The following is a 24,902-nucleotide window of genomic DNA, read 5'->3' on the forward strand; positions in this document are numbered from 1 at the left end:
TGTGCGTTTGGTTCCCAGTTCATTCTGAATCGTAACAATAGACATTAGTTAAGGACATGCTTCGTGATTGATTCAATCCCTTTTAACAGGAGGGAACCAAGTACTCTACATTAAAAAGAAAAGAAAAAAAAAGACAATTCATTTTATTGATTGATCAATGAAAGAGAGCGAGAGAGAGAAAGAGAGAGATCTAATAGGCTACGTATATTATTATTACATGGTTGAAGTTGTGTTTTAATTGTATAGTCACTTTGTCCAAGTAAACAATCAGTCACTTTGTCCAAGAAAAACGATTTATTTTGACATAACATAAACTTCACATACAAATTAAACAATTATTTAAATCTTAAATAATTATTTAAAACAAATGAACAATAACTCCTTTCAACATAAAAATTAAACACATTGATCAATAAAAAAACATTTAAAACACATATACATTATTTTCCTTCTTCCCCCTCCATCTATTCTTCCTCCAGCTGCCCCTGCTTCCCCTCTTTGTAGTCCTCCCCCTTCTTTTTCCCCTCTTCATCCTCCCCCTTCTTCTTTCCCTCTTCCATCCTTGTCTTTCCCTACTGCAATGACTTCCTGTACCACCCCCCCTTTGACCGAAATATACACAGGGAAAGGGACCGACATCATTTTTGGAAACAAATCCCCCCATTTCTCCTCAGAAATGAGCGACGGAGCGCAGCGGTGGGATTTGGAAGGATTATTTTATGCATTTGGACATGAAATGGGATCTACCTGAAGCTGGAGGACAAGGCGGCCAATACGGAGGACCAGGAAGAGCGTGAGGTCAAAGGGGAATGGGAGCGCTTAAATGGTCCACCAGACCAGAGCGACAGGTAAAAGTACACCCAACACAGGCCTCCAAAGCCCGTCTCACCACAAGTAATATAGACATTAGGTAAGGACGTGCTCCGTGATTGATTCAATCTCTTTTAAAAGGAGGGAACCAAGTACTCTACATTAGGAAAAAAAATAAGACAATTCATTTTATTGATTGATCAATGAAAGACAGAGAGATCTAATAGGCTACTTATATTACGTGGTTGAAGTTGTTGCGTTTTAATTGTACAGTCACTTTGTCCAAGTAAACAATCAGTCACTTTGTTCAAGTAAACAATATTTATTTTTAACATGAAAATTAAACAAACGCATTTTTTTAAATCAGTAACAATTAAAACAAATGAACTACTTTCAACAGAAATTAAAAACATTGATCAATAAAAAATAAATAAATACATTCTTCCCCCTACACCTCGTCTTCCTCCAGCTGCCCCTCTTCATCCTCCCCCTCTTCTTTCCCTCTTCCATCCTTGTCTTTCCCCAATGTAATCACTTCCTGTACCACCCCCCCTTTGAGCGAAATAAAAACAGGGAAAGGGATCGACGTAATTTTTGGAAACAATAGCCCCCATTTCTCCTCAGAAATTACAGGCATTTCCCCACTCTCCAATAGCAGGTGAAGCCACCCCGGCTGCCCTGGCACGGTGTCCGCCCCCAGGCATTTGGCCTCCTGGCTGGTGCTGGCCTCCTGATGGCAAGAAATAAACATTAGTTAAACAGCTAATTATACTTAATTGGCTGAGACTTAATAAAAACCTACCACAATTTCCGTAAATTGAGTAGAGTGGGATTTAGTCCCAAACCCCGACTCTCGGGACTTAAGGTGGGTGACCTCCACCCACACTCCAGCCACCACAGGGCATAGGGCGACCTCCCTCCACAGGGTGACGCCAACCCTTTCATTGTCCTTAAATAAATAGAAAAATAGTATTGTGTTTTATGGGGCTTTGATCCAGTATGCATACATTTTAAATAACGACAACCCATTTTAGATGTAAATCATTCCACAATGATAGGATAAATGAGTTACCTAAACAGGCTACACATTCCCATTGAAAAATAATTAAAGCATTTTTATCAAAATTGCTGCTATGTATAGTTGTCTACTGCATTCCCCTCCCTAATTTCCCTTTTACTCAAATCTTTGCACATGTTCTCTCAACCTCTGAAATGACCATGACTTCCATCAGTACATTACAGGTGCTTTTATTCTCTCTATTTCACTCCAATGCTGAAGCTGTCCTGCTGCTAACAATAAATAAGAGGCTGAGAGTGACAGAGAGACACGGGGTCAATGAGAGACAGATTCAGAGCAGTTACTTAATATAATATATCTAACTTACTTGTTCCAGGACAATATCTCTGACGGGGACCTTGTCCCTACCCACGCTGACTGCTCGTATGGTGAACACCTGTATGGAAGAAATATTTTGTTGGTATTAAACATTTAACACGCAAGTATTAAAAAAATCCTCTCTATGTGTGCGTGTGTGTCTGTTATACTGACCTCCACCACCATCCCCTTCAGGGTGAACAGCCCCGGCATCCCCCTGGCCTCTGTCCAAGTCTTCTCTGGACTCAGAGGGTTGAGTAGGAGCTGCCCCTGCTCCCTGAGTTCAGCGCTCACCTCAAAAGTAAGGCTCCTAAAAAGCCTTGCCTGTGCCGTGATATTTAAACCATATGGTGGGGCTGTCCCATGAAGGGAATATCCCCTGAGAACATAACCCACACCAAGTTGTAATATCAATTTTGAGGACTCAAAAAGAGTCACCTTTTTGATGGTCTCACCATCACTCAAGATGAGCACCCTATTTTCTCTCTTTACCAAGGGGAAAACCGCCCCCCCCTCAAACACCCTTGAGTGTTTTTTCAATTTTTTTTTCAAAAAGAAAAATGATATGCAAGGGTGGGGGAGTGAAATCGGGGCCATGGTGTTGTCCACAGACGTCGTTTATCTTCATCTGTATGAGAGTAAAGAAAAAAGACATTTTGTTAAAAACAACTACTTGAGAAAACGTCCGCTTTCAACATAAAAGTGATCAGGATCGTTATCAGACTTCTGCAGAGCTTGATGACGAGATAGTCATTTGAATCAGGTGTGTTGAAGAGGGAGACATCTAAAACATGCAGGATTGTGGCTCTTGACGACAAGGGTTGGCCACCCCTGTAATAATGCATAATACAATCCTCTCCGTTACATAAAATGTGGCAATTAAGATAAATAGTTAATATATTGAGCCGTTTGGAAGATTACATTGGACTATTGTAAAATCAAACCAGTGTTTGAGAAGAGTGGCAACTTGCTTAATTTCAACTTTAAATTCTAGCTTTCTCAACATATAAATATTACATGTCCTAATCTGTATTATATTCTTCGCAATGAATACACAATAATATATACACATAAGACAATAAGCTAACATTTCTAGCATAAAGGCTATAATTAGAAAGGTTGTCCTACTGGGCGGCAGTAGCTCAGTCTGTAGGGACTTGGGTTGGGAACCGGAGGGTCGCCGGTTCAAGTCCCGGCACGGACCAAGTTCGGAAATTGGTCTGGTAGCTGGAGAGGTGCCAGTCCATTTCCTGAGCACTGCCGAGGTGCCCCTGAGCAAGGCACCGAACCCCAAAACTGCTCTGGAGCGCTCGCTGTGGGCAGCCCCCTCACTCTGAGACCTCTCCATTAATGCATGTCACTGGAACCCTGTTTGTGCATGAGTGTGTATCTCGGCCTATGTGTGTGTCATTAGACAGAGTGTAAAAAACCGAATTTCCCCTCGTGGGATTAATAAAGTGTAACTTCTTCTTCTTCTTCTTACCATTGTTCCTGCTTTGAAGGATGACCAAAGACTGACCGAAGCACTTTTAAGAGCTCAGTTAAGAGCAGGAACGTGTGTGTAGGTGCAATCAAGAGTAACGGCAGTCAGCTGGCAGTAGTAAAATTAGTACAACAAGTAAAAGTGTCCCACCACATACACACACATTGAAAAACGTGGAAGACAGCAAAAAACATCAGCAAACATTTGGAGGTATAGTTTAAAAAATATACAAGATAGCAAAACAATGTAAATGTAGTAAAAGTAGCAGGTGAAAGTAGCACAAACGGTTGAAGAGTAGTGTTGATCGCAGGAGCTGGGGATCGAACACTCAACCTTCTGAGTGAAACGTTTCCCATTCATTTCAATGGGGCAGAATTTTGTGGAAAAAGTGAAATGATTTAAAAAGTAAAAGTAGTACAAACGTGAAAAGTCATAGCACACATGAGCAGAAAAAGCTGAACAGAATGATAGTTGATAGTAGAAGCGAAGCAAAAAACGTACGGAAGTAGAAGTATCGGTATAATAAAGATTTGGATAACAATAGTGTGAATGCTGTGAAGCATTCACACTAATTAGTACAAGTAAAAGTGTCTGTACAAGAACAAGAAATAGTGATAGAAGAAAATGTAGTAAAAGTAGGAATAGTAAAAGCAGAACAAGAAGTAGAAGAAAGTGAAAGTATCTGTATAAGAACAAGACACATCGGACATTTTGCTCGCAGGAGCTGGGGATTGAACCCTCAACCTTCTGATTGAGGGGCAACGACACTACCAACTGAGCCATTAGCCTGAATATTAACAATAACTTTCAACATAAGTTAAACACATTGAATAAAAAACATTTAAAACATATATACATCTCTCCTTCCTCTCCCTCCACCTGCCCCTGCTTCCCCTCGTCCTCGCCCTCCTTCTTCCCCTCTTCTCCTATTTCTTTCCCTGCCGGAGCCACTTCTACCACCTCCCCCCCTTTAACTAAAATAACTACTGGAAATGGGAGGAATGTCATTTGTGGCCATAAAACCCCCCACTTCTCCTCTGAAATAAGGGGCATTTCCCCACTCTCCAAGAGAAGATGGAGCCACCCCGGCTTCCCTGGCACATCATCAGCCCCCAGACAGTTGGCCTCCTGGCTGGTGCTGGCCTCCTGGTGGCAAGAAATAAACACAAGTTAAAACTGCCTTTTTCAAGACAGTGATTGGTGGAATTCCCAAATCCTCTGGAAAACAGCTAATTTGTGTCTCATGGCAAGCTATTAATCAAAACTTTAGTTTTTTTTTTTAAATGACCGCTATCTCCAATGTTTTTAATTTTGAATAAAATGGATACCCATTTTAGACGCTATGTGTCTATTGCATATTGCTCCTTTCATTTTAATTGTACACAAACCTAAAATAGTTGTTTATTTTTTGAATCTGCACTTTTGAAAAGTTTCCCTCAAATCTGACTGAAGTCAGCAAACACGCAGGTGAAATGAGACATCAGCAAAAATCAGAGGAGTGGAGTGTCTGTTAACTCCATTTCCTCCTCATAAAATCAAGAACTAGATCAGAGACTTAATAAAAACCTACCACTATGGCCGTGTATTGGGTCGAGTGGGATTTAGTCCCAAACCCAGATTCTCGTGATCTGAGGTGGGTGACCTCCACCCAGGCTCCAACTGCCACAGGGCATAGGGCTGCCTCCCTCCACAGACTGATGCCAACCCTGTGATTGTCCTTAAATAAATAAAACAACAGTATTGTGTTTTATGGGGCTTTGATCCAGTATGCATACATTTTAAGTAACGACAACCCATTTTAGATGTAAATCATTCCACAATGATAGGATAAATGAGTCACCTAAACAGGCTAAACATTCATATTCATATTGCAAAATAATTAAAGCATTTTTATCAAAAGTGCTGCTATATATAGCTGTCTGCATTCTCCTCCCTAATTTCCCTTTTACTCAAATCTTTGCACATGTTCTCTCAACCTCTGAAATGATGACTATGACTTCCATCAGTACATTACAGGTGCTTTTATTCTCTCTATTTCACTTCAATGCTGAAGCTGTCCGTGCTGCTAACAATAAATAATAAGAGGCTGAGAGTGACAGAGAGACACGGGGTCAATGGGAGACAGATTCAGAGCAGTTACTTAATATAATATATCTAACTTACTTGTTCCAGGACAATGTCTCTGATGGGGACCTTGTCCCTGCCCATGTTGACTGCTCGAATGGTGGACACCTGTATGGAAGAAATATTTTGTTGGTATTAAACATTTAACATGCAAGTATTAAAAAAAATCCTCTCTCTATGTGTGTGTGTGTGTGTGTGTGTGTGTGTGTGTGTGTGTGTGTATGTATGTTATACTGACCTCCACCAGCATCCCCCTGGCCTCTGCCCAAGCCTTTTCTGGGCTGAGCGGGTTCAATAGGAGCTGCCCCTGCTCCCTGAGGTCAACTCCCACCTCAACAGGAACACTCCTGAAAACTCGTGTCGCCGCTGTGAGGTTTATCCCATATGGTGGGGCTGTCCCATGAAGGGAATATCACCGGAGGACGTAGCCCAAACCAATTAAAAATTTCAGGGTGCATGATTCAAATATTGTGACTTTTTTAACAGTCTCCCCGTCACTAATGATGACTGCCCTGTTTTTTTTATTTACTGAGGGGAAAACAACCCCTCCCTCAAATACCCATGAAAGGGTTTTCGTTATTTGTTTTTCTAAAATAAAAACAATGTGCAGGGGTGGGGGGTTAAAATTGGGGCCATGGCGTTGGCCGCAGACAGCGTTTATCTTCATCTGCATGAGAATAAAGAAAAAGAAATTTTGTTAAAAAACTTGAGAGAACGTTCGCTTTCAACATAAAAGTAGTAATCATTTATAAATTCATTTTAATTATCTATAATTAATTCAATTCAATTAAAAACACTTTATTTGTACCCAGGGGGGCAATTCAAAGGCACAGTAAATGAATGACAATGCAGGTTTACGAAAATGACAAAGAAAATAAAGAGTAGACAAAAAGTAAAATGTCAAAATTCAATTAGCTTTGTACATAAAACATATAGAATTAAAATTATATAATAAAAATACAATTCAGAAATAATTAATACAATTAATTATAATTAATAATATCTTAATTTAATGTTAATCTATACTATACTTTAACATATATAATACTATCATTTATCCTCATTCAACCTGTCCCTTTCTTTTCAGACCTCCACCATTTTGTGAATTCTTCATGACTAATTCACAGCAGCCAGCCTGGCTGTTTTTTTTTTTTCGTTTTTTTTTTGGAGGGGGAGGTGTGATTGGCCAAAGCTACTGTTACTATGCGACATCATTATTTGCCAGTGCCCAGAGCCTTGTCCTACTGTACTTTGTGAGACAGTCTTTTGCTGAGACCATGTAATTAGCCAATGGCTGTGAGGATAACCTCCACACAGATGGATATGACCTTGAATCAACTCTTTGTTAATATGCTAGCTTGTCTGTGTATTTCCACATTTCATAATACAATCCTCTCTGTTACATAAAATGTGGCAATTAATGTCAATAGTTAATATATTGAGCCGTTAGGAAGATTACATTGGACTATTGTAAAATCAAACCAGTGTTTGAGTGAAGTCATAAGAGCGACAACTTGCTTAATTTCAACTTTAAGTTCTAACTTTGTTTTCTTGGATTTTTCTCGACATAAATATTACATGTCCTAATCTGTATTATATTCTTCACAATGAATACACAATAATATATACACATAAGACAATAAGCTAACATTTCTAGCATAAAGGCTATAATTAGAAAGTTCTTACCATTGTTCCTGCGTTGATGGATGACCAAAGACTGACCGAAGCTCTTCAGCAGTTGAGAGCAGAACAGACCGTTTGTACACGATTGGCTAAAGTTTATGTTGCTATGTGAAAATTGTTTGTCCAGACAATGAAAGTAGCCAATCAATACACTATCTGAAAACCCATTATATATCAAAGTACATTTTAGTTTTTGATGTAACCCACTCCACCAAAACATTCCACCGGACACACACACAACTGTTAAAAACTTCACACAACAGGTGGGCTCCCAGTCAAAGTTATGAGGCTTTGAAGGAGGTTGAACAGTTTAACATTTCTCCGTTCATCTGAATTGGGATTCATTTTGTAGAGACTGTAGGAGAAGGGCTATCACCATAGTAACATACATAAGTTAAGTGTAGGAGAATAGTATACAATCAACACAATACTTTAGGAGAATGAGAGTGTAGAAGAAGAAAAAGGTATAATACTATTAGCAGTGTGACAGAGGAGAAGAAGGTATAATACTATTAGACAAGGAGACTGTATGAGGAGGAAAGATTTGCAGAAGAGCTAGTGTGAAGTGTGTGTGAGACATTTGAAGTAATATTATGTTTAAAAACTCTACAAGCCAGTAGCACAGTGGTAGCATGTGCGCCACCACATGCATAGAGGCCAGGGTTCAACTCCGGCCTGTGGCCCATTGAAGGAGGTTGAAAGGTTTAATATTTCTCAATTCATTTGAATTGGGACTTAATCCCCTCTCTGTAAGGTGAGTGTGTGTGTGTGTGTGTGTGTGTTTGTATGAGAGATATTAACATGTTATTTTTAAAATGAGCAGAAAAAGAATACCACACTTGGCTAGTAGCCTGATAGTTCCCTCTCTGTAAGATGTATGTGTGTGAGTGTGTGTGTCTGTGTGTGTGTGTGTGTCTGTCTGTCTGTCTGTGTCTGTGTGTGTGTGTCTGTGTGTGTCTGTCTGTGTGTTTGTCTGTGTGTCTGTCTGTGTCTGTGTGTGTGTGTGTGTGTCTGTGTGTGTCTGTCTGTGTCTGTCTGTGTGTTTGTCTGTGTCTGTGTCTGTGAGGTGAAGAAGAGGAGCAGAGCCTTAAATAGAAGAAAAAACAGTCAGAAAGTGAATTTCCTCATTAGTTTGTTCAAGTTTGTCATCATTTTCTCCTGATAGATTGTTTACCTTTTGAACAAAGCCTGACGCTGCAGTGATGAGGAACCTTCAGTCTGAGAGTGATGATAGATCCGCAGCTTGTGTCACTGTTGCACATCATTTGTTTAATTTTCACCATCAGTTAGACTCTGCTGAGCTACAATGGATACATGATGGATTCACAGATGGTGACGTGGAGGTGAAGGGGTGGAGCCAGTTCTGACAAAGGAAGCAGAAGGTTGTTGTAAAAATCTACTGATACAAAACACGATTAAAAGTTGCATGATACACAAAAAATAAATACCTTAGTGCAGATAAACGCATTTGTGACCAGTAGCCGTTGCACATAGAGAAACTGAATGACATGTGCTTCCTTGACATGTCATGATCTCAGTGCAATTCTCTTTGTCTTCACTTCATACTGGTTGAAACACTTTGGATGAAGACCTGAAGGAAGACAACAAATGACATTTAGAGTTGTTTAAGTCAACAGCAACAACAATACACCTGACGGATAAATAAATGCACACAAAATTAAACAACAAAAGCAAATAATACATTAGAATTGAGAAACATTACCTTGTGATCTGTTGTGAAGACACTCGGCCACTGGACATGCGTTGCTTTTAGGGAGGAGGGACCACTGTTGATTCTGCTGCATCCTTTCTGCTTCAGCCTCGGCCCCTGCTGGTTGTTGAGAGATTCTCCAACAGTGACGACCAGCGTGTAAACTTTCTTTAAGCTGACGGAGGTGATGCATCCTCGAGTTGGCAGTTGCTTCCTTGTAGTTGATGAGGGCTGATACTGCTGGCTTAAAATTAGCCCGCTCAGCAGACATGGCAACCCGTGTGTACAGGAGGAGGGGTGCGGGGTAGACTGCTCTCGGCAATGTTTTGAATTTGGAATGCAATGTGATATCTGTGTGATTCTAGGTGTCAGTGTTACATATTCCTCTATTAAAACTAGCTTTCAATTGAAAACCAGGGTAAATGTGATGATTCAAACCACTTTGAACGTAGGAAAACAAATGAAAACATGAACTAAAGTATAATAAGTATAATAATAATAATAATAATAATAAAAATAAAATATACAAAATAATGTAAATATAAATAAATAATAATATAATATACACATATACACATCAAAAGCAAAAACAGAATTCTTTTAAAACAAAAATGTGTGGTGACTAAATGACTTAAACAATAAATAAGTCAAGGCTCAAGAATATAGATGAGGGACAAATTTGTCAAGTACAATCATTTGACTTAAGATGTTCCTATATACATACTTCTTATTTTTGATTAATAAAATAATGTCAATAACTAATGTTTGCTATATTGTTTAGTCTTACCATCACAGGCTTTTCACAATGTGCTTACAGCTATGGGCTAATACCCCTGGTAGATCATTCCCAGGCTCCATAGTCCTGGACTGACACCTGGAACAACTTTCATTTCTGTCGTTGTTTTTTTAACCAAGACTTACTCAAATGCTAAGGTTTTCCTTGAAGGGTTAATAAAAAAATGACATTTCCTTGACATTTGTGAATTTCATTTAGAAGACAAATAAGACAACATTATCTACCAATCAAATCAGTTGACAGGCTCATTTAACTAAGCCATGACTTTATAGCTATAACTTTACTATAACTTTATAAGACTGTTGTTTAACAGGGGTCAGATTAGCCCAACGCAAAGTAAAAACATGTGAAAACCTCTTATACACTAACCAGCTGAAACCCCAGACTAAATAAACCTAAAAATATAAAAAGTCAACCTGTTTTTTTGGGTTAAAGGTATGAATTAGTCCGATCGGCGGTTCAGATTGAAGAAGTAGGGATTTGTGAGGCTGTCTATGGAGGGCTGAGCATATGAAAGAACTGTCCACCTCCAGGAGAAGAAAAAGAAACTTACAAAGGCTATAGTATCTACAAGGCCACCCACCTCGCTAAAAAGTTGTCAAAGAAAATTGGGTGGAAATAAACTTTTTTGGGGTTTCAGCTGGAAGCTTTGAGTAGTATAGTTAAACTTACAGTTATCTATACATCTAATAAGGGTTTTGGCCTGTGCATTTATCAATCCTCACCCACCAGCCCTTAATGTCAAGTCAAGCCGATTTAAATCAAGTTGACTTGACTTGACATTAATTTGATGAATGCACAGGTCAAAAGAAAGTTCTGTAAAAACACTCTGAAAAGTAGACCCATAATAACTTTTATCCAAACACATTTCATACTTACCAACTATCTGTAATCTGCAAAAACATTTGTCTTACCTGAGTCTTTAAGCCTGGAAGAATATACTTATTTGTTATTACCATAGAGACACGTCCAGCAGCATGTTTGTTCTCAGGAGATTATGATTATGACAATGATTTCCAATCCATCAACGACAATGATTTCCAGTTGAGGAGGAATACTCTGGTCCACCCACCCTCCCCCCCAGTCTCAGTGAGACTGAGGCAGCCTGGCGAGGTGTTGCAGCCAGACCGCAGAGCTTCCTCCCTCTGAAAAATACTGGTCAGTCCAATTATTCACATTGTTTTCTGTTTACATACTCTGTGATATTTACATATTTACACCTTTTAAAAACGTATTCTTTAAAGTCAAACTGTTTCTAGAAAAAAAATCTTTTCTACTCTTAAGAGTTACAAGTTTAATTAAAACGGTTAAATTGTCCTTAAAAAAATCATCAAGCTGAATTCTTTCATGAGCTGTTAGAGGAAACTGCACAGTAAACAGGGTTGTGGTAACTGTAATAGCTCTGCATGACACCCAAGTGGAGACATTGCTGTGGTCGTGAGATAAAAATGGGGTCCAGGAGGGTACCTTTATCTGTTGTGGCAGCGGTGATCAGTTGAGCATATCCCTTGGACTGAAAGAGCTCCAGAATCGGCTTCTTGGTGTTTGATAACAGGTTTTCGTTGAAATCGCCACAGACAATGATGGGATGGCAGTCCATGATCTCCAGTGAGTCCAAAAGACACCCCAGGTTTGTCAGAAATGATGCAACGCTGTAGTTGGGAGGTCTGTACACGGCAGCAATCAGTGCCCTCACCGGAGCTTCAACCTTCAAAGCCACAAACTCAAGGTCAGTTACATTATTTATGTACCGTTTTTCATGGGCCTGCAAGTGGTTCTTTACATAAACGGCAACTCCACCACACGCTCTGCTGGCAATTTCTGGCACATTTGCATTTGACACGTGTCTGTTGCGTGTGAACATCCTGTAGCCCTCTAAAAGGAGACTGTCTGCAACTGAGGAACCTTGTAGGTGGGTTTCTGTAAGACACAAAACATCAGCAAGACACAGTTCATGATGGCTCTTGATGTCATTGACATGAGATGGCAATCCTTCTGTGTTGTGGTGAACAATGGTGACAGTGTCATGTCTGCTCAGTGTCTGTTGAATCTGATGAAGTGGCATTACATGGTCCAAGTTGACTTGTCTCATGGCTTCTAAGGCTGCATTGACTTGTTGGTTTGCATAGATTTTATTCTCATCCAAGTCGAGCATGTACAGTCCTGTGAGAAAGGTCACTCTACTGATAGCGACATATGCCATGCCTGGTTCAAAAATGTGTTTCAGCGAAACCACAGCCGATTTCCTGGTCATTCCTTGCACCTTGTGTATTGTACATGCAAAAGCGTCTACGCACCACTCCTTTTTGTTTCAGACTCTCCTCCGATCTCTCTATGTACACCAGACCATCATCTCCTGCTCTGTTACGATAACTCCTGCCAGCTGTTTCATCATCCATCTTGAGGCCAAGCCTAGTGACATGAGTACAGCCATGTTGTTCAGTGGATACAACTCTGCCCAGTGTAGCAAATGATCCGTTCACCAAACCTTCGCACACTTCTATGTTTCTTGTGAGCGTGACTCGAGCACCTTCAGCAACAATCAGTGTGTCTGGCAAATCATTTCGGCCTCCTTTCGATGGTACACCTTGTCGTGTCATGTGTCCAGTGTGTGGGTCCTTTTTAAAGTCATCTGCATCGATGGTGGTGACATGAGAATGGAGCAGGGACAAAGTTGCAGAGTTGTGTGCGTCTACTTGTTTATTAGTCGCAAAAATGTGCAGGACATCAGTTGGACAAAGTTCTGGTTGAGTCAAAGTCTGTGACAGCAAAGCTCTGTGTAACCCAGGTGTTTTTGCCCCTAATAGTGTTTGCGCTCCGTCCGAAATCTCGCGAGATTTGAAACATACTGCGAGATTTCAAAGCGGTTAAATCCCGTTCAAAATGGCCGCGCCCACACTGACAGCATGAGTGTGGACCCGACCAGAGTTCGTGCTGCTGCAGGTAGGCGATAGTCCGACAATATTTATTCTAGTATAGATCAAATTGTTCACTGTCATGCCTATCAACCTCCTCAGATGCCTCTATTGCCGTGTGTGACCTCCACTGTGACGGGTTTCTTTGTTGTTGAGCGGAACTGGTGAGTTCTATGAGCTAACATGCTAAAAATGCTATGTGTAATGTGAACCAGTCTGCCGGTGCTGGCGCTGGGTGTACTGGTTTTACACTTTAAATAGAACCACCGTTAAACATATGAACATTTAATGTCATTTATACAAAATGTATAGAATGTCTTAAAGAAGTTACAGATGTTTTTTAAAAGAGTACTCATTTGTTTGTTTAGAGCAGTATACTGTATCTTGTTAAAATAACAACATTGAACAAATAACAATATTTTGAATGTAATGCATGGTCCTGCTTTACCCAGGCCAGGTCCGGGGAAATCGGATGGCGAGCTTACAGAAGAGAACCCAAAAAGAAATGTGAATCTCCGTCGGTGCGGAAGGAACCGGCATTTTGTGAACTGTATCAATTATCGTTGCAACTCTTGGTACACTGTAGATACATTGTAAATAATTGTTTTCCACACCTGCACTGTACAAAATACAATTTCACTAAGCACTGCAATCTTGTGTCTGTATTTCATTGAGCACCCCATTTTTCCTCCGAGTCAGCCTAGAACCTTCTATATACTAGCTTTACATTTTTTACTTTACAATTACATTACTAAATTGCAGCATTATACATGCTACATCTGTCTGCTACAGAAAGCTCTTCTGCTTTTCCCTTCACACGGATCCTGTTCAACATCTCTGCAAAGACAACGTCGTCCTTCTGTCGCATGATCTCTGTCAGAGTGATCATCTCAAAGTTTTCCTGCCACAGGTCAATCTCAGATGGGTCATACACACAAAGTGGTTTGGACTGTCGTACTGGCGGTAGCTGTTAAAAGTCTCCCACAGCTGTAACTGACATGCCTCCGAAGGGTCTGTGATTACCTTTGATCTGTTTCAGTCTCACATCCACGTAGGCAAGCAGGGGCTTTGACACCATGGACACCTCGTCAATGACAAGAATTTCCGCATTCAAAAGAGGAAGATACAGTTTAAGCAACGTGCCATAATACTGCTCAGGATATTTCTCTTTGGATATTCGATGATATCTGATGATTGCTGGTTTATTGGCTTCTCTCCTCTGTACATGGCTCATTCAGCAGAGGAACAACATTTTTACCTCTCGTCTGTTGTCCATACACAAATCTGCAGCAAGAGGCAAAGTCTGCCATGCACATCTGCTCAAACTCTGGCGTTTCAGGTCTGGCTTTGTATTTGTCCGTGAAAGATGTCATCCACACATTTAAACTCTCTGGAGTTGTGTTTTCAAGGCTGGAGCGTGGGAGACTCATTTTAACTGGGTTGTCATCTGTCGGAATGAACACCACACCACGGGAAGACTTTTTCATGTTGAGTCCAGTGCATCGGGCAACAGCTTCCTGTGCAGAAACCTCTCTCTTTTTGGAATATGCCTGCATGATTTCCCTCATTTCATCACATTCATTGACACAGTCTCCCTTTTGAGTTTTCGATGAGTGCTTGCAGATATCGACTCACAGAGTTCTCACTTTTACACATGTATGTGCAGATGTAGTGTATCAGACCGTAATAAGAAAGTATGAACTGTAGATCCATGTTTGCCGACCACACTTCAAGCAGGTGAGGGTTGTAAGGATTTACCCAGCAGTCCTTTGGATCACGTTGGAGTATGATATTGCTGGAATGGCTCATCATGTGCAGGTGTTGCTCGTATTCATTCATGGTTAAGTCACAACGAGCTAGGACTTCTGCTAAACTCAGGGAGGCAGTTGTAGGCTCATTAAGCAGCTGAATCAGTGGAGCTAGCTTTCTCTTTGCTTACTGAACCCTTGTCATCTCCAGGGCTTGTTATCAGCGTTTTTCTGCACGGTTGCTTAGGGAAACCAAACCTGCACCCAGACCTTGCACCTTTGAAACAAGTCTTTGAGTGGCTTTTGCTGTGAATTTGCACCTCTGTGACTATCTTGTACAGTTCAGCTTGTGTATTTGGGTCAGGTAGCTGAGCAGTGATGTATTTGGACACAAACTCGCACACAGTCTGATCACTGTCTTTCTCAAACACAGGAGCACCTTCTACCCATAGTAGGCCATGTATGTGAGGACTTCCTCTGTGTTGGAACTCAAGGCGGTAGAAAAAGTCAAAAACATTGCCCAGGGGTTGTGCAGGGGACAAGATCAAATCTCTGAACAGTGCCTCAACACGTTTATCAAACATGCGCATTGTTGTCACAGGATTGCTTCTCAGAATGTCACACTTGGTGGACCAGTCCAGCTCATCAAAATTCACTTCCTCACCCTGCTGTGCTTTTATGGCTATAATCACCTCAGGCCAACGCATTTCTGCTGCTGAAAATGTGCAAAAGAACGTAGGGATTCCCAGCTGTCTGATCATAGCAAACAGGTCTTTGGTTGTTTTGTCCCAGTATGCTGGTGTTCCTCTGAGTGGCTGCATGAATCGAATTGCATCTCTGTTCCTCACAAGTTTCTCCACCTCATATTTGTCTCTCAGCATTCTTGAGGTTATTTTACATCCGTCTCTGGTGAAAGGTTTCCCTTTACGCAGCTGTATTGACATGCTGAAAGTGGCCATGTATATCTCTGTCACAAACTGGGCAAAGAACAAATAATTTGTGTCTCTGGCAAAGCGATCATCAACACCAAACAGCCTTGCTTTGAAATAACCACTGGGTGTAAGTTTAATAGGTCGGTTTTCATCCAGGGTATTTTGACCAGTTGGAAACTGAACAGGAAAAGCTTTTCCCTCCAATTCATTTTCTTTAAAAAAAACTGACTGGATTGTTTCCCTCTGCAGGTGCTACAGAATAAATCCCTTCACTGTAACATAATATCTCCTCTGAAACATCACGTGGCTGAAGGCATGATTCAAGAATGATTCCACCACTATTCTCATTTTCATGTTGTGCCTCGTCATCATCATCAGCATCATCATTCTCCTGTGTTTGATTGTCATCACAAAGCACTGTGTTGTTCTGTTGCTCATTTTCAGGATCATTATCGGCCTCACACATTGCATCACTCTCAAGCCTGTCAATTTCCATCAGATCCTCTTCATCATAATCATCATCATCCATTGATTCATCATCATCATCATCTGCAAGTGTTGGGTCAAATAACTCCTCCTCATCTCTGATGGTGACATTGTCATACTGTGGATGGATCTGTTTTAGTTTATTGAGAGCTTGCACTAACTTAGACCAGGTTACAGTCTGGAACAGCTGATGACCTTTGTAACATAAACGTCTTTTCAGTTTCACTCTCAACACCTGAGACTCGCTCCTCAATCTGGGCAAAGCATTGACTGTTTCTTGAACCTCAGACGGGACACACACTACATTACCATGTATAGCTCTCTGCTGACCTTTAGGAAGAGGAATGATTTTTGCAAAAGCTATGCACTTTGCTATGAGATGTCTCTCCAGAATGTTGAGGTCACACAGCTCTGTCGGTATGTCATCCAACCACAAGTTGTTTTGCGACAGCAAGTTTTGGCATGGCTCCATTTTTCAGGTTATCATGGCAGGTGTGACAAATCCACTCTGTCTTTCTTTCATCGGGCACTTTGCATTGAATACTCTTGCAGTCATCTTCACAGATGTGAACATATACTCAACAAAAATATAAACGCAACACTTTTGTTTTTGCTCCCATTTGTCATGAGATGGACTCAAAGATCTAAAATTCATTCCAGATACACAATATTACCATTTCTCTCAAACATTGTTCATAAATCTGTCTAAATGTGTGATAGTGAGCACTTTTGCTTTGCTGAGACAATCCATCCCACCTCACAGGTGTGCCACATCAAGATGCTCATCAGACACCATGATTAGTGCATAGGTGTACCTTAGACTGTCCACAATAAAAGGCCACCCTGAAATGTGCAGTTTTTGCTTTATTGAGGGTCTGGGGACTCAGAACCAGTCAGTATCTGGTGTGACCACCATTTGCCTCATGCAGTGCAACACATCTTCTTCGCATAGAGTTTATCAGATTGTCAATTGTGGCCTGTGGAATGTTGGTCCACTCCTCTTCAATGGCTGTGCGAAGTTGCTGGATATTAGTGGGAACTGGTACGCGCTGTCGTATACGCCGGTCAAGCACATCCCAAACATGCTCAATGGGTGACATGTCCGGTGAGTATGCTGGCCATGCAAGAACTGGGACATTTTCAGCTTCCAAGAATTGTGTACAGATCCTTGCAACATGGGGCCGTGCATTATCTTGCTGAAACATGAGGTGATGTTCATGGATGTATGGCACAACAATGGGCCTCAGGATCTCATCACGGTATCTCTGTGCATTCAAAATGCCATCAATAAAATGCACCTGTGTTCTTCGTCCATAACAGATGCCTGCCCATACCATAACCCCACCACCACCATGGGCCACTCGATCCACAACATTGACATCAGCAAAGCGCTCACCCACACGACGCCACACACGCTGTCTGCCATCTGCCCTGAACAATGTAAACCGAGATTCATCCGTGAAGAGAACACCTCTCCAACGTGCCAGACGCCATCGAATGTGAGCATTTGCCCACTCAAGTCTGTTACGGCGACGATCTGGAGTCAGGTTAAGACCCCGATGAGGACGACGAGCATGCAGTTGAGCTTCCCTGAGACGGTTTCTGACAGTTTGTGCAGAAATTCTTTGGTTATGCAAACCAATTGTTTCAGCAGCTGTCTGAGTAGCTGGTCTCAGACGATCTTGGAGGTGAACCTGCTGGATGTGGAGGTCCTGGGCTGGTGTGGTTACACGTGGTCTGCGGTTGTGAGGCCGGTTGGATGTACTGCCATATTCTCTGAAACGCCTTTGGAGACGGCTTATGGTGGAGAAATGAACATTCAATGCCCGAGCAACAGATCTGGTTGACATTCCTGCTGTCAGCATGCCAATTGCACGCTCCCTCAATGCTTGCGCCATCTGTGGCATTTTGCTGTGAGACAAAACTGCACATTTCAGAGTGGCCTTTTATTGTGGGCAGTATAAGGTACACCTGTGCACTAATCATGGTGTCTGATGAGCATCTTGATGTGGCACACCTGTGAGGTGGGATGGATTGTCTCAGCAAAGCAAAAGTGCTCACTATCACACATTTAGACAGATTTATGAACAATGTTTGAGAGAAATGGTAATATTGTGTATCTGGAATGAATTTTAGATCTTTGAGTCCATCTCATGACAAATGGGAGCAAAAACAAAAGTGTTGCGTTTATATTTTTGTTGAGTGTATTTTCCTGTGAGGCAGGCTGGAACAACATTTGGATTCTTTACATAGTTGGACCTCTTGCATGGCTTTACTTGGTTTGGAAATGAGGCTTTGTGACACACAGTGCATACGAACGTTGGACCAGCTTTAATGTGAGACTTGAAAATAGTCATGGCCTCCTTGATCAAAGCATTGTCACTCTCTCTGTCACTGTCATGGCTTTGTCTACTCATCTGTCTGTATTTTATTTTTATTTTCAGGGCACATCTCATGTTATGCATGGTCCTAAATGCAAGATTGTTCTTGTACCTGTCTTTCATAATTTTCCCCATTATACATCTGTGTTTGAGATGGAAAGCTTCATTATGGGCATAACGTTGAGTGATATAACATCGCCACCTCAGCCTGAAATCAATATCGTCTCTATATCTCACAGTATAATGTTGTTTTTGCCTCAGTCTAAATTCAGGATCAACAGCATATCTCCCAGTAATATTCAGCTTCTGCTTCCTTCGAAATGCAGGATCAACAGCATATCTCCCAGTAATATTCAGCTTCTGCTTCCTTCGAAATGCAGGATCAACAGCATATCTCCCAATAATATTTTGCTTCTGCTTCCTTCGAAATTCAGGATCAACAGCATATCTCCTCTTAATATACTTTTTTTTTCATTTGCCTGAATTCAATGTTCTCCCTGTATCTGGTTGTAAGTGTTTGTCTTTTCTTCAGTTGTATTCCAGGTTTGTTTCTGTATTGGTTATCATATTCTCGTTTTCTCTGAATGAATTCTTCATCAGAAAGTTTCTCACATTAATGAGATTTTTTCTTTGCCCTATATGATTCATCTGAAGCATATTTTTCTCTCTCTCTTCTCTTTTGATTCTCCTTTCTCCGTGATACCTTTTCCAATCGCAATAGTCTCCTTCTGTATTTTTCTCTTTGCCGTTTGTTCATTTTTGACCGTCTGATGTCATGTAAGATATTATCAGTGGCAAAAGACTTTACCAAAGGAACAGTTAAGTTTGGTTCACTCTGAGTACAAACTTGTGAGTTGAGTTCAGTAACTGGTTCTTGTTCAGTTGGGGTATCAGGGACCATGATACAGACCTGTGGTTGTCTCTCAGATGACACAGAAGTTATTTCAGTTGAGATTCCCTTTAGTGAGTTATCATTCTCTGTGACAGAATGGGGGCTGCTTTGGCTCAGTGGTCCTGGTTCTGTGTCCATGTTGGCAAACACTTCATGTACAGTGTTTTCAGGAAGATCAGCGTTTGTAACACTTGCAGTTGATTTGTCATGAGGGGCATCATCGAGCAGAGTGGTTGATTATGTGCGAGCAGTCGGCTGAATATCTGCAGCTGCGATGGCGTTACTCAGGTTGATGTTCACGTCGTAAAATCCAACAGGCTTTAACTCGTAGTTGGAGGATGCTGCTGTGCCCAACATCTTGTGATACTTGATGAGCCTGTCAATCATATCACTCAGACGTGTGAATGTTACCATCACTGCTGTACCAGGAGTTGGTGTACGCTGGTTTAGAGGCAAACCCTTGGCTGTCCTAGCATGTGGATCAAAGAAACCGTATCTGCCTGACCTGGTTCTGAATACTGCAATGCATAAGGAAGTCATCAACAGCAACGCATACTGCACATCTGACAACAAATAGGACAATCCAGCCTCAAGATCAAGAAAGTAATCAACTGCTCCAGCAGGAGAATCTCCAAATGAGCCATACATGGAAAGTTGTGACATGTCCACAATGAGTGTGCCATGGCGTGCAGGAACACAGTCAGGGAGTTCATCCGTGGTCAAATGAATGTGGTTAGGAACCCTTTTTCTAACCTGTGCGTACATGACATTACCTTTGTCCAAAACAAGGTCCAGGTCTGCTCTCCTGAGGTTTTCATTCTCGTTCAGAAAAGCAAGAAATGTGAGCGAGTTACAGGTACATTGCTTATTTCTGGTTCTAGAGCTGTATTTAAGGGAAGCCTGACTTCTGGATGCACTGACACATTGTTCATCACCTCCAGTGTTTACACTGTCTGCATGAGATGGGCCTGCTAGAAACGTGTCCTGTCTCTTTAAATGATCTGCATAAGATACCTGGGTGGAGTCAGGCTGAACAGTTTGACCTGTGCTGCTGATCTGCTGAGACGGAGAAGGGCCTGCAGTAGGTGGATCAGGTGACTGTCTCTCTTCACAAAGCCTGCTTGAGATACCTGTGCTACATGTTGCTCATCACTTGGACCTACTTTGTTCTCCTGCAAAGACTGAGCTAGATCACGTACTCTCTTCACCATGTCTGCAGAAGATACCTGTGGTACACATGACATTTGACCTTCTTGTTTCCTACTCTCAGGATCAGGTGCTGTGGCTCTCTTTACCTCCTCACTGCTCTGAGAAACTGTTACACACTTCATATCACCTGACTTCTTCCAGCGGAAGCTTTGGGCTTGAGATCTCTTATTCTTCCTTGGCATTGTGCTGCTTTAATTGTTTTATGTGTTAGCTGGTAATATGATACTCTAATAAAGTACCTTTTCAAAGTTTTTATTTTAAATCAGGAACACAGTTTGGTGGTGATGGATGAGTGATCCTGTGGTAGAACTCTCAGTCTGCAGAAAGGGAACAGCCACTCCAAATTTCTCCCTGCAAGATATCTTTTATTTTACAGATCAAGTTATATCACAACAGAAAATCTTTAACAAATGAATTACTGAACAATGTTTGTGAAAATAACTGCTGTATCAAGTAGTTTTACTCTTATGATTATTTACACTGATATCAACAAAAACTGATGAGTGTGAATCAATTTGCAATCAAACCTTTGATACAAACCAAACAGGTCTCCTCAGCAACAATGTTCAGGAACAACTACAGTTCTTTTTATGTTTTCTTTTATTTTTATTATTATCAAATTTCAGTCAAATTATTGAATATATCTACAAGGATATATCAAATCAATCAAAGAACTGATGTCTGTCAGAAAAGACAAATTTGGAACTTTAATGGATCAAATTTGAAATAGCAGAAACTTACTAGATTTAGCAAAATCAAATCGTTGAAGTTTAATATAGTTATTTTTTATGTATTTTGTATTCAATGGAATATTGAACAAATGTATTAAAATAAATTTGAAGACTTACAAAATGTAAGTTAATGCCAATAGCTATTCAGATTAACGACAGGAAAGAGGGAGAGAGAAATGTGAACAGAGAAATTCACAAAGATCCCAAAAAAAGCTGGTACCAGTAACCAGTTTGCTCAAGAAAAAGCAGTCTAGGGCTGCAGTAAACGATTATTTTAATAGTAGAGTATTCTATCGATTATTCTGGCGATTAATCGAGTAATCGGATACAATGTTTTTTAAATTTCACTCAATTTCTTGAACTTAATTTAATAGTAATACATGGCAATGACAATAACAGAAGTCAGTTAAATGAATAACCAATTCAATTCCTCTTAAGATAATTTTTTTTATTGGCAGACTTAACAGCCGAACTGGTAGCTGCTTCTTTCAAGAAAAAAGAGTGCATTTCAGTTTCATTGGCATATTCTGGATTTTAAAGATGACAAAAAAACTGAAACATATTGCCACATTACACTCTTGTTTTTTTCTAAAGTACAAAAATAAATAACAGTAATTTCAAATTACTTTTTAAGAAGGTGTAAAAAAAAATTAAGATAAAACTGAGGCATAATAATAAACATTGTCTTTCTCCACACTGTGTGTCTGTGTGCGCGCTCAGCTCTTTAAAGGAGCCTGTGGTTGCAATGAAGGAAAGTAAGCATATCAACATGCTCAGAACCGAGGCTCGCCCTGCGCTTCGATGCAATATTCCCTGCTGCAGAAAACAGGCGCTCTGATGGCGTAGATGTTGCTGGGATACACAGGAAGGACTGTGCTAGCTTTGACAGTGTTGGATAGCGCGCTGCATTCACTTTCCACCATGACAGCGGATTCTCCTTCTTGGATAGAGGATGTTCTCCAAAGTACATCAAAACTTCCTTCTGGACATTTTGACTCAACTGCTGCGTCTCATCCTCTTCATCACTGGTGCTTGAGTCTGATGACCCCAGTATCTTTTCGAGCAATGATTTAGCACTAGTTAATGGCTTGTCTTGTGTTGTGCTGGGAGACCCAATTTCACTTGCATTCTTCTGCTTCGCTTCCTTTTTGGCAGCAAGTGCCAGGGTTTGTACTGTGCTTTGGACCTTGAAAACTTCATCAGGAGACAGGAACTTAAGTTTCCTAAACCTGGGATCTAAAGCAGCAGCAAGTAAGATATGGTTGGATTCAGGTTGAAACACATCTAGTCCTTGCCATCTTGCTGTGATCTGTTCTGTCACATCAGTTTGGTATGACTTGACTGGTGCCGTCTCAAAGGCTGGAGTCTGTATGGACTTCTTAAGACTTTGCACAAGCTGTGGAAGTGCAGAGAGGGTAACATATTCTTGCCCACTCAGAAATACAGTTGCTCCTTCAAATGGCTCAAGGGCCTGGTTCAGCTCCTGAATCACATCCCACTGTTCAGGCTTGAGATCAATGTAGTGTTTTCCTCTTGGTGTCACTGCTGGGTCAGATAATGCAGCAGTTACTGGCCATCTCTGTTCCAACAGCCTGGACAGCATGTGGAAAGTACTGTTCCAGGAGTTACATCCTGCACCAGCATGTGTGACGGTGTGCCCATTTGCTGCTGCTTATCCTTTAGTTTGGTGCATGCAAGCTCGCTCTTCTTAAAGTGTTCAACAAGACATCTTGCAGCAGCTACACACTTAGAGATAGCCTGGCTTTTCTTCAGAGCGCCCTGCACCACCAAGTTAAGCGTGTGTCCTGCACATCACACTGATGCCCATCCATTTTTTTCAGCCAAAATCTTAGCTGCTGCTACAACATTAGCACCGTTGTCATGGACAACAGCTTTGATTTTTTCTGGTGAAATGTTAAACTTTGCAATAACATCCTCAATCCACTCTGCAATATTTGTAGCTGTGTGTCTCTCTTCAAGTGGCATTGTTGTCAGGCTGTGGGACTCCATTCCCCAGTCCTCCCCAAGAAAGTGGCACGTCACACCCAGATATGTTTCTGTAGCAACGCTGGTCCAGATGTCGATTGTGAGAGCGATGCTGTCGGTCTCTTTTAGCATGTTTTTTTAACTTGCCTTTAATGTCCTCGTACTTTTTCTCCATCATTTTCATGAAGTAGGTTCTTGAAGGAAGCGCATAGTTTGGATTGAAAGCGAAAATCATCTTCTGGAATCCTTCATCCTCCACCATGGACAGCGGACGCATGTCTGTGACAATCATGTTCAGAATGCGGTCTGTGAAGTCAGCAGCTTGCGCAGTTGAACATGACGGAGCCCTCTGTACAAAGCTGTCCAAAGTACCACTCTGCGATTTACTGGAGAAAAACAAAAAGTAGTAGAGTATAATTAATTTTGTTATTTATTCATTGATTACCAGGCCTAAATTAATGGCAAATGTACATATTATGATGTGATCTACAACTGATGACCCTACTCTCTGCAATAGAATTAAAATGAATGAAGCCAATATATTGTCATAAAATAAATACCTAAACAAATAAATAACACGTTGACCAGGTCTGACAACCTTGTGTGTCCGCGCGCCTGTGTGTGAGTGAGTGAGATATAATATGAGACATAATCATAATAATCTCGTCATGTGGCCACTACAATTATTTCCCCTGTTAATCAGCCATTATTCGGCTACGTGTATGTTATTTACGTGCCGTAATCTCCAATCACTGATCTAAATTAAATACTTCTGTGAACGTGACAATAACATTAGACTTACCTGTTGGATCCGCTCGGCAGACTCGATGCATAAAGCGGATGCTTTCGGCTCAGGTGTTGTAGCATTGAAGTAGTGCTGTTATGGTATGCTAATTCTGTTTTGCAGTACACGCATTGTACTGTATTTTGCTCCCGATTTAGTTTATAATGGTCCCACACTTTCGACAGTTTACGTTGTTTTCTTTGCTCTCCTTGTCGCTCGTCTCCCTCGGTCTCCGTCTCCATTTTGCGTTCCGCACTTTGCGCGCACATGTAGGCATCAAAAGCGGAAGTGGCTTAAACGAAGCATCGAGTCAGAGAATTTTGCCTCGATGCATTTTTGTAATCGAATTACTCGAATAACTCGAGGAATTGTTTCAGCCCTAAAGCAGTCCAAAGATATTTCGTTCCAAAGATATTTCGTTCTGAAATGTCCCAAAGATTGTTCTAAAAATCTCAACACAGATAGAGGTTTGGATAGAAGACAGCAAAGTAGAATGCCTCAAAATAGACAGATGTAGATGGGACAGCAGAAAGCAAGATAGAATCTCTCAAAAATAGAAGTAGATCAGCACACCTGAAAGACAAAAAGGAAACAGACATTAGGTTGATGTTAAAATACATTTTATATATACTGTAAATATAACAGTTTGTAAAAGGAAAATTCAGTGCATCATGTAGTTTGTGTGAACTTACCGAGTCTGTGACCAAAACAGATGGGGTGGGGGGGAGAAAGAGCCAAAGAGGGAGAGACTTTGAGTTTATTATGAAATCACCAACACCTCACACATTCAGTTGTTGTTGAAATTGTTCAAAACACTGGTGCCATGAAATGCGTCTTTATAACCACAAGAACTTAG

The 24,902-nt window shown here is 41.0% G+C and overlaps 2 protein-coding genes and 2 long non-coding RNA genes across 6 annotated transcripts in view; 1 reads left to right on the forward strand and 3 right to left on the reverse strand.

Moving 5' to 3' along the window:
- Positions 1 to 1,112: 1,112 nt before the first annotated feature.
- On the reverse strand, positions 1,113 to 4,062 carry LOC306826463 (uncharacterized protein). Its single transcript, XM_079347823.1, has 5 exons — positions 3,669 to 4,062; positions 2,360 to 2,813; positions 2,196 to 2,264; positions 1,613 to 1,759; positions 1,113 to 1,540 (listed from the first exon to the last, which is right to left on the reverse strand). The coding sequence occupies exons 2-5, from the start codon at positions 2,780 to 2,782 to the stop codon at positions 1,259 to 1,261; spliced, it is 921 nt and encodes a 306-aa protein (XP_079203949.1). The 5' UTR covers positions 2,783 to 2,813; positions 3,669 to 4,062; the 3' UTR covers positions 1,113 to 1,258.
- A 345-nt stretch (positions 4,063 to 4,407) lies between these two features.
- The window catches only part of LOC306827184 (uncharacterized protein), a gene marked incomplete at its 3' end in the record, with an annotated part of 31,939 nt that continues 11,444 nt past the window's right edge, over positions 4,408 to 24,902 (reverse strand). The window contains exons 2-5 of the mRNA XM_079348853.1: positions 5,832 to 5,900; positions 5,239 to 5,385; positions 4,548 to 4,814; positions 4,408 to 4,455 (exon numbers count right to left, since the gene is read on the reverse strand). Coding sequence (XP_079204979.1) covers positions 4,408 to 4,455; positions 4,548 to 4,814; positions 5,239 to 5,385; positions 5,832 to 5,900 — 531 coding nt within the window. The remainder of the gene's footprint in view (positions 4,456 to 4,547; positions 4,815 to 5,238; positions 5,386 to 5,831; positions 5,901 to 24,902) is intronic.
- Positions 8,538 to 9,658, reverse strand: LOC306826148. 2 transcript variants are annotated; one of them, XR_013779373.1, is made up of 4 exons: positions 9,199 to 9,658; positions 8,924 to 9,066; positions 8,650 to 8,838; positions 8,538 to 8,561 (listed from the first exon to the last, which is right to left on the reverse strand). It is a non-coding gene; the product is annotated as an uncharacterized lncRNA (long non-coding RNA). The 2 variants fall into 2 exon arrangements; XR_013779374.1 differs by having other exon boundaries at positions 8,545 to 8,838.
- Positions 12,766 to 13,549, forward strand: LOC306826477. Of its 2 annotated transcripts, XR_013779418.1 has the most exons (3): positions 12,766 to 12,925; positions 13,000 to 13,061; positions 13,350 to 13,549. It is a non-coding gene; the product is annotated as an uncharacterized lncRNA (long non-coding RNA). The 2 variants fall into 2 exon arrangements; XR_013779417.1 differs by having other exon boundaries at positions 12,766 to 13,061.

The sequence above is a fragment of the Symphodus melops genome (assembly GCF_947650265.1).
Source record: "Symphodus melops genome assembly, chromosome: 7".
Classification (NCBI taxonomy): domain Eukaryota; kingdom Metazoa; phylum Chordata; class Actinopteri; order Labriformes; family Labridae; genus Symphodus; species Symphodus melops.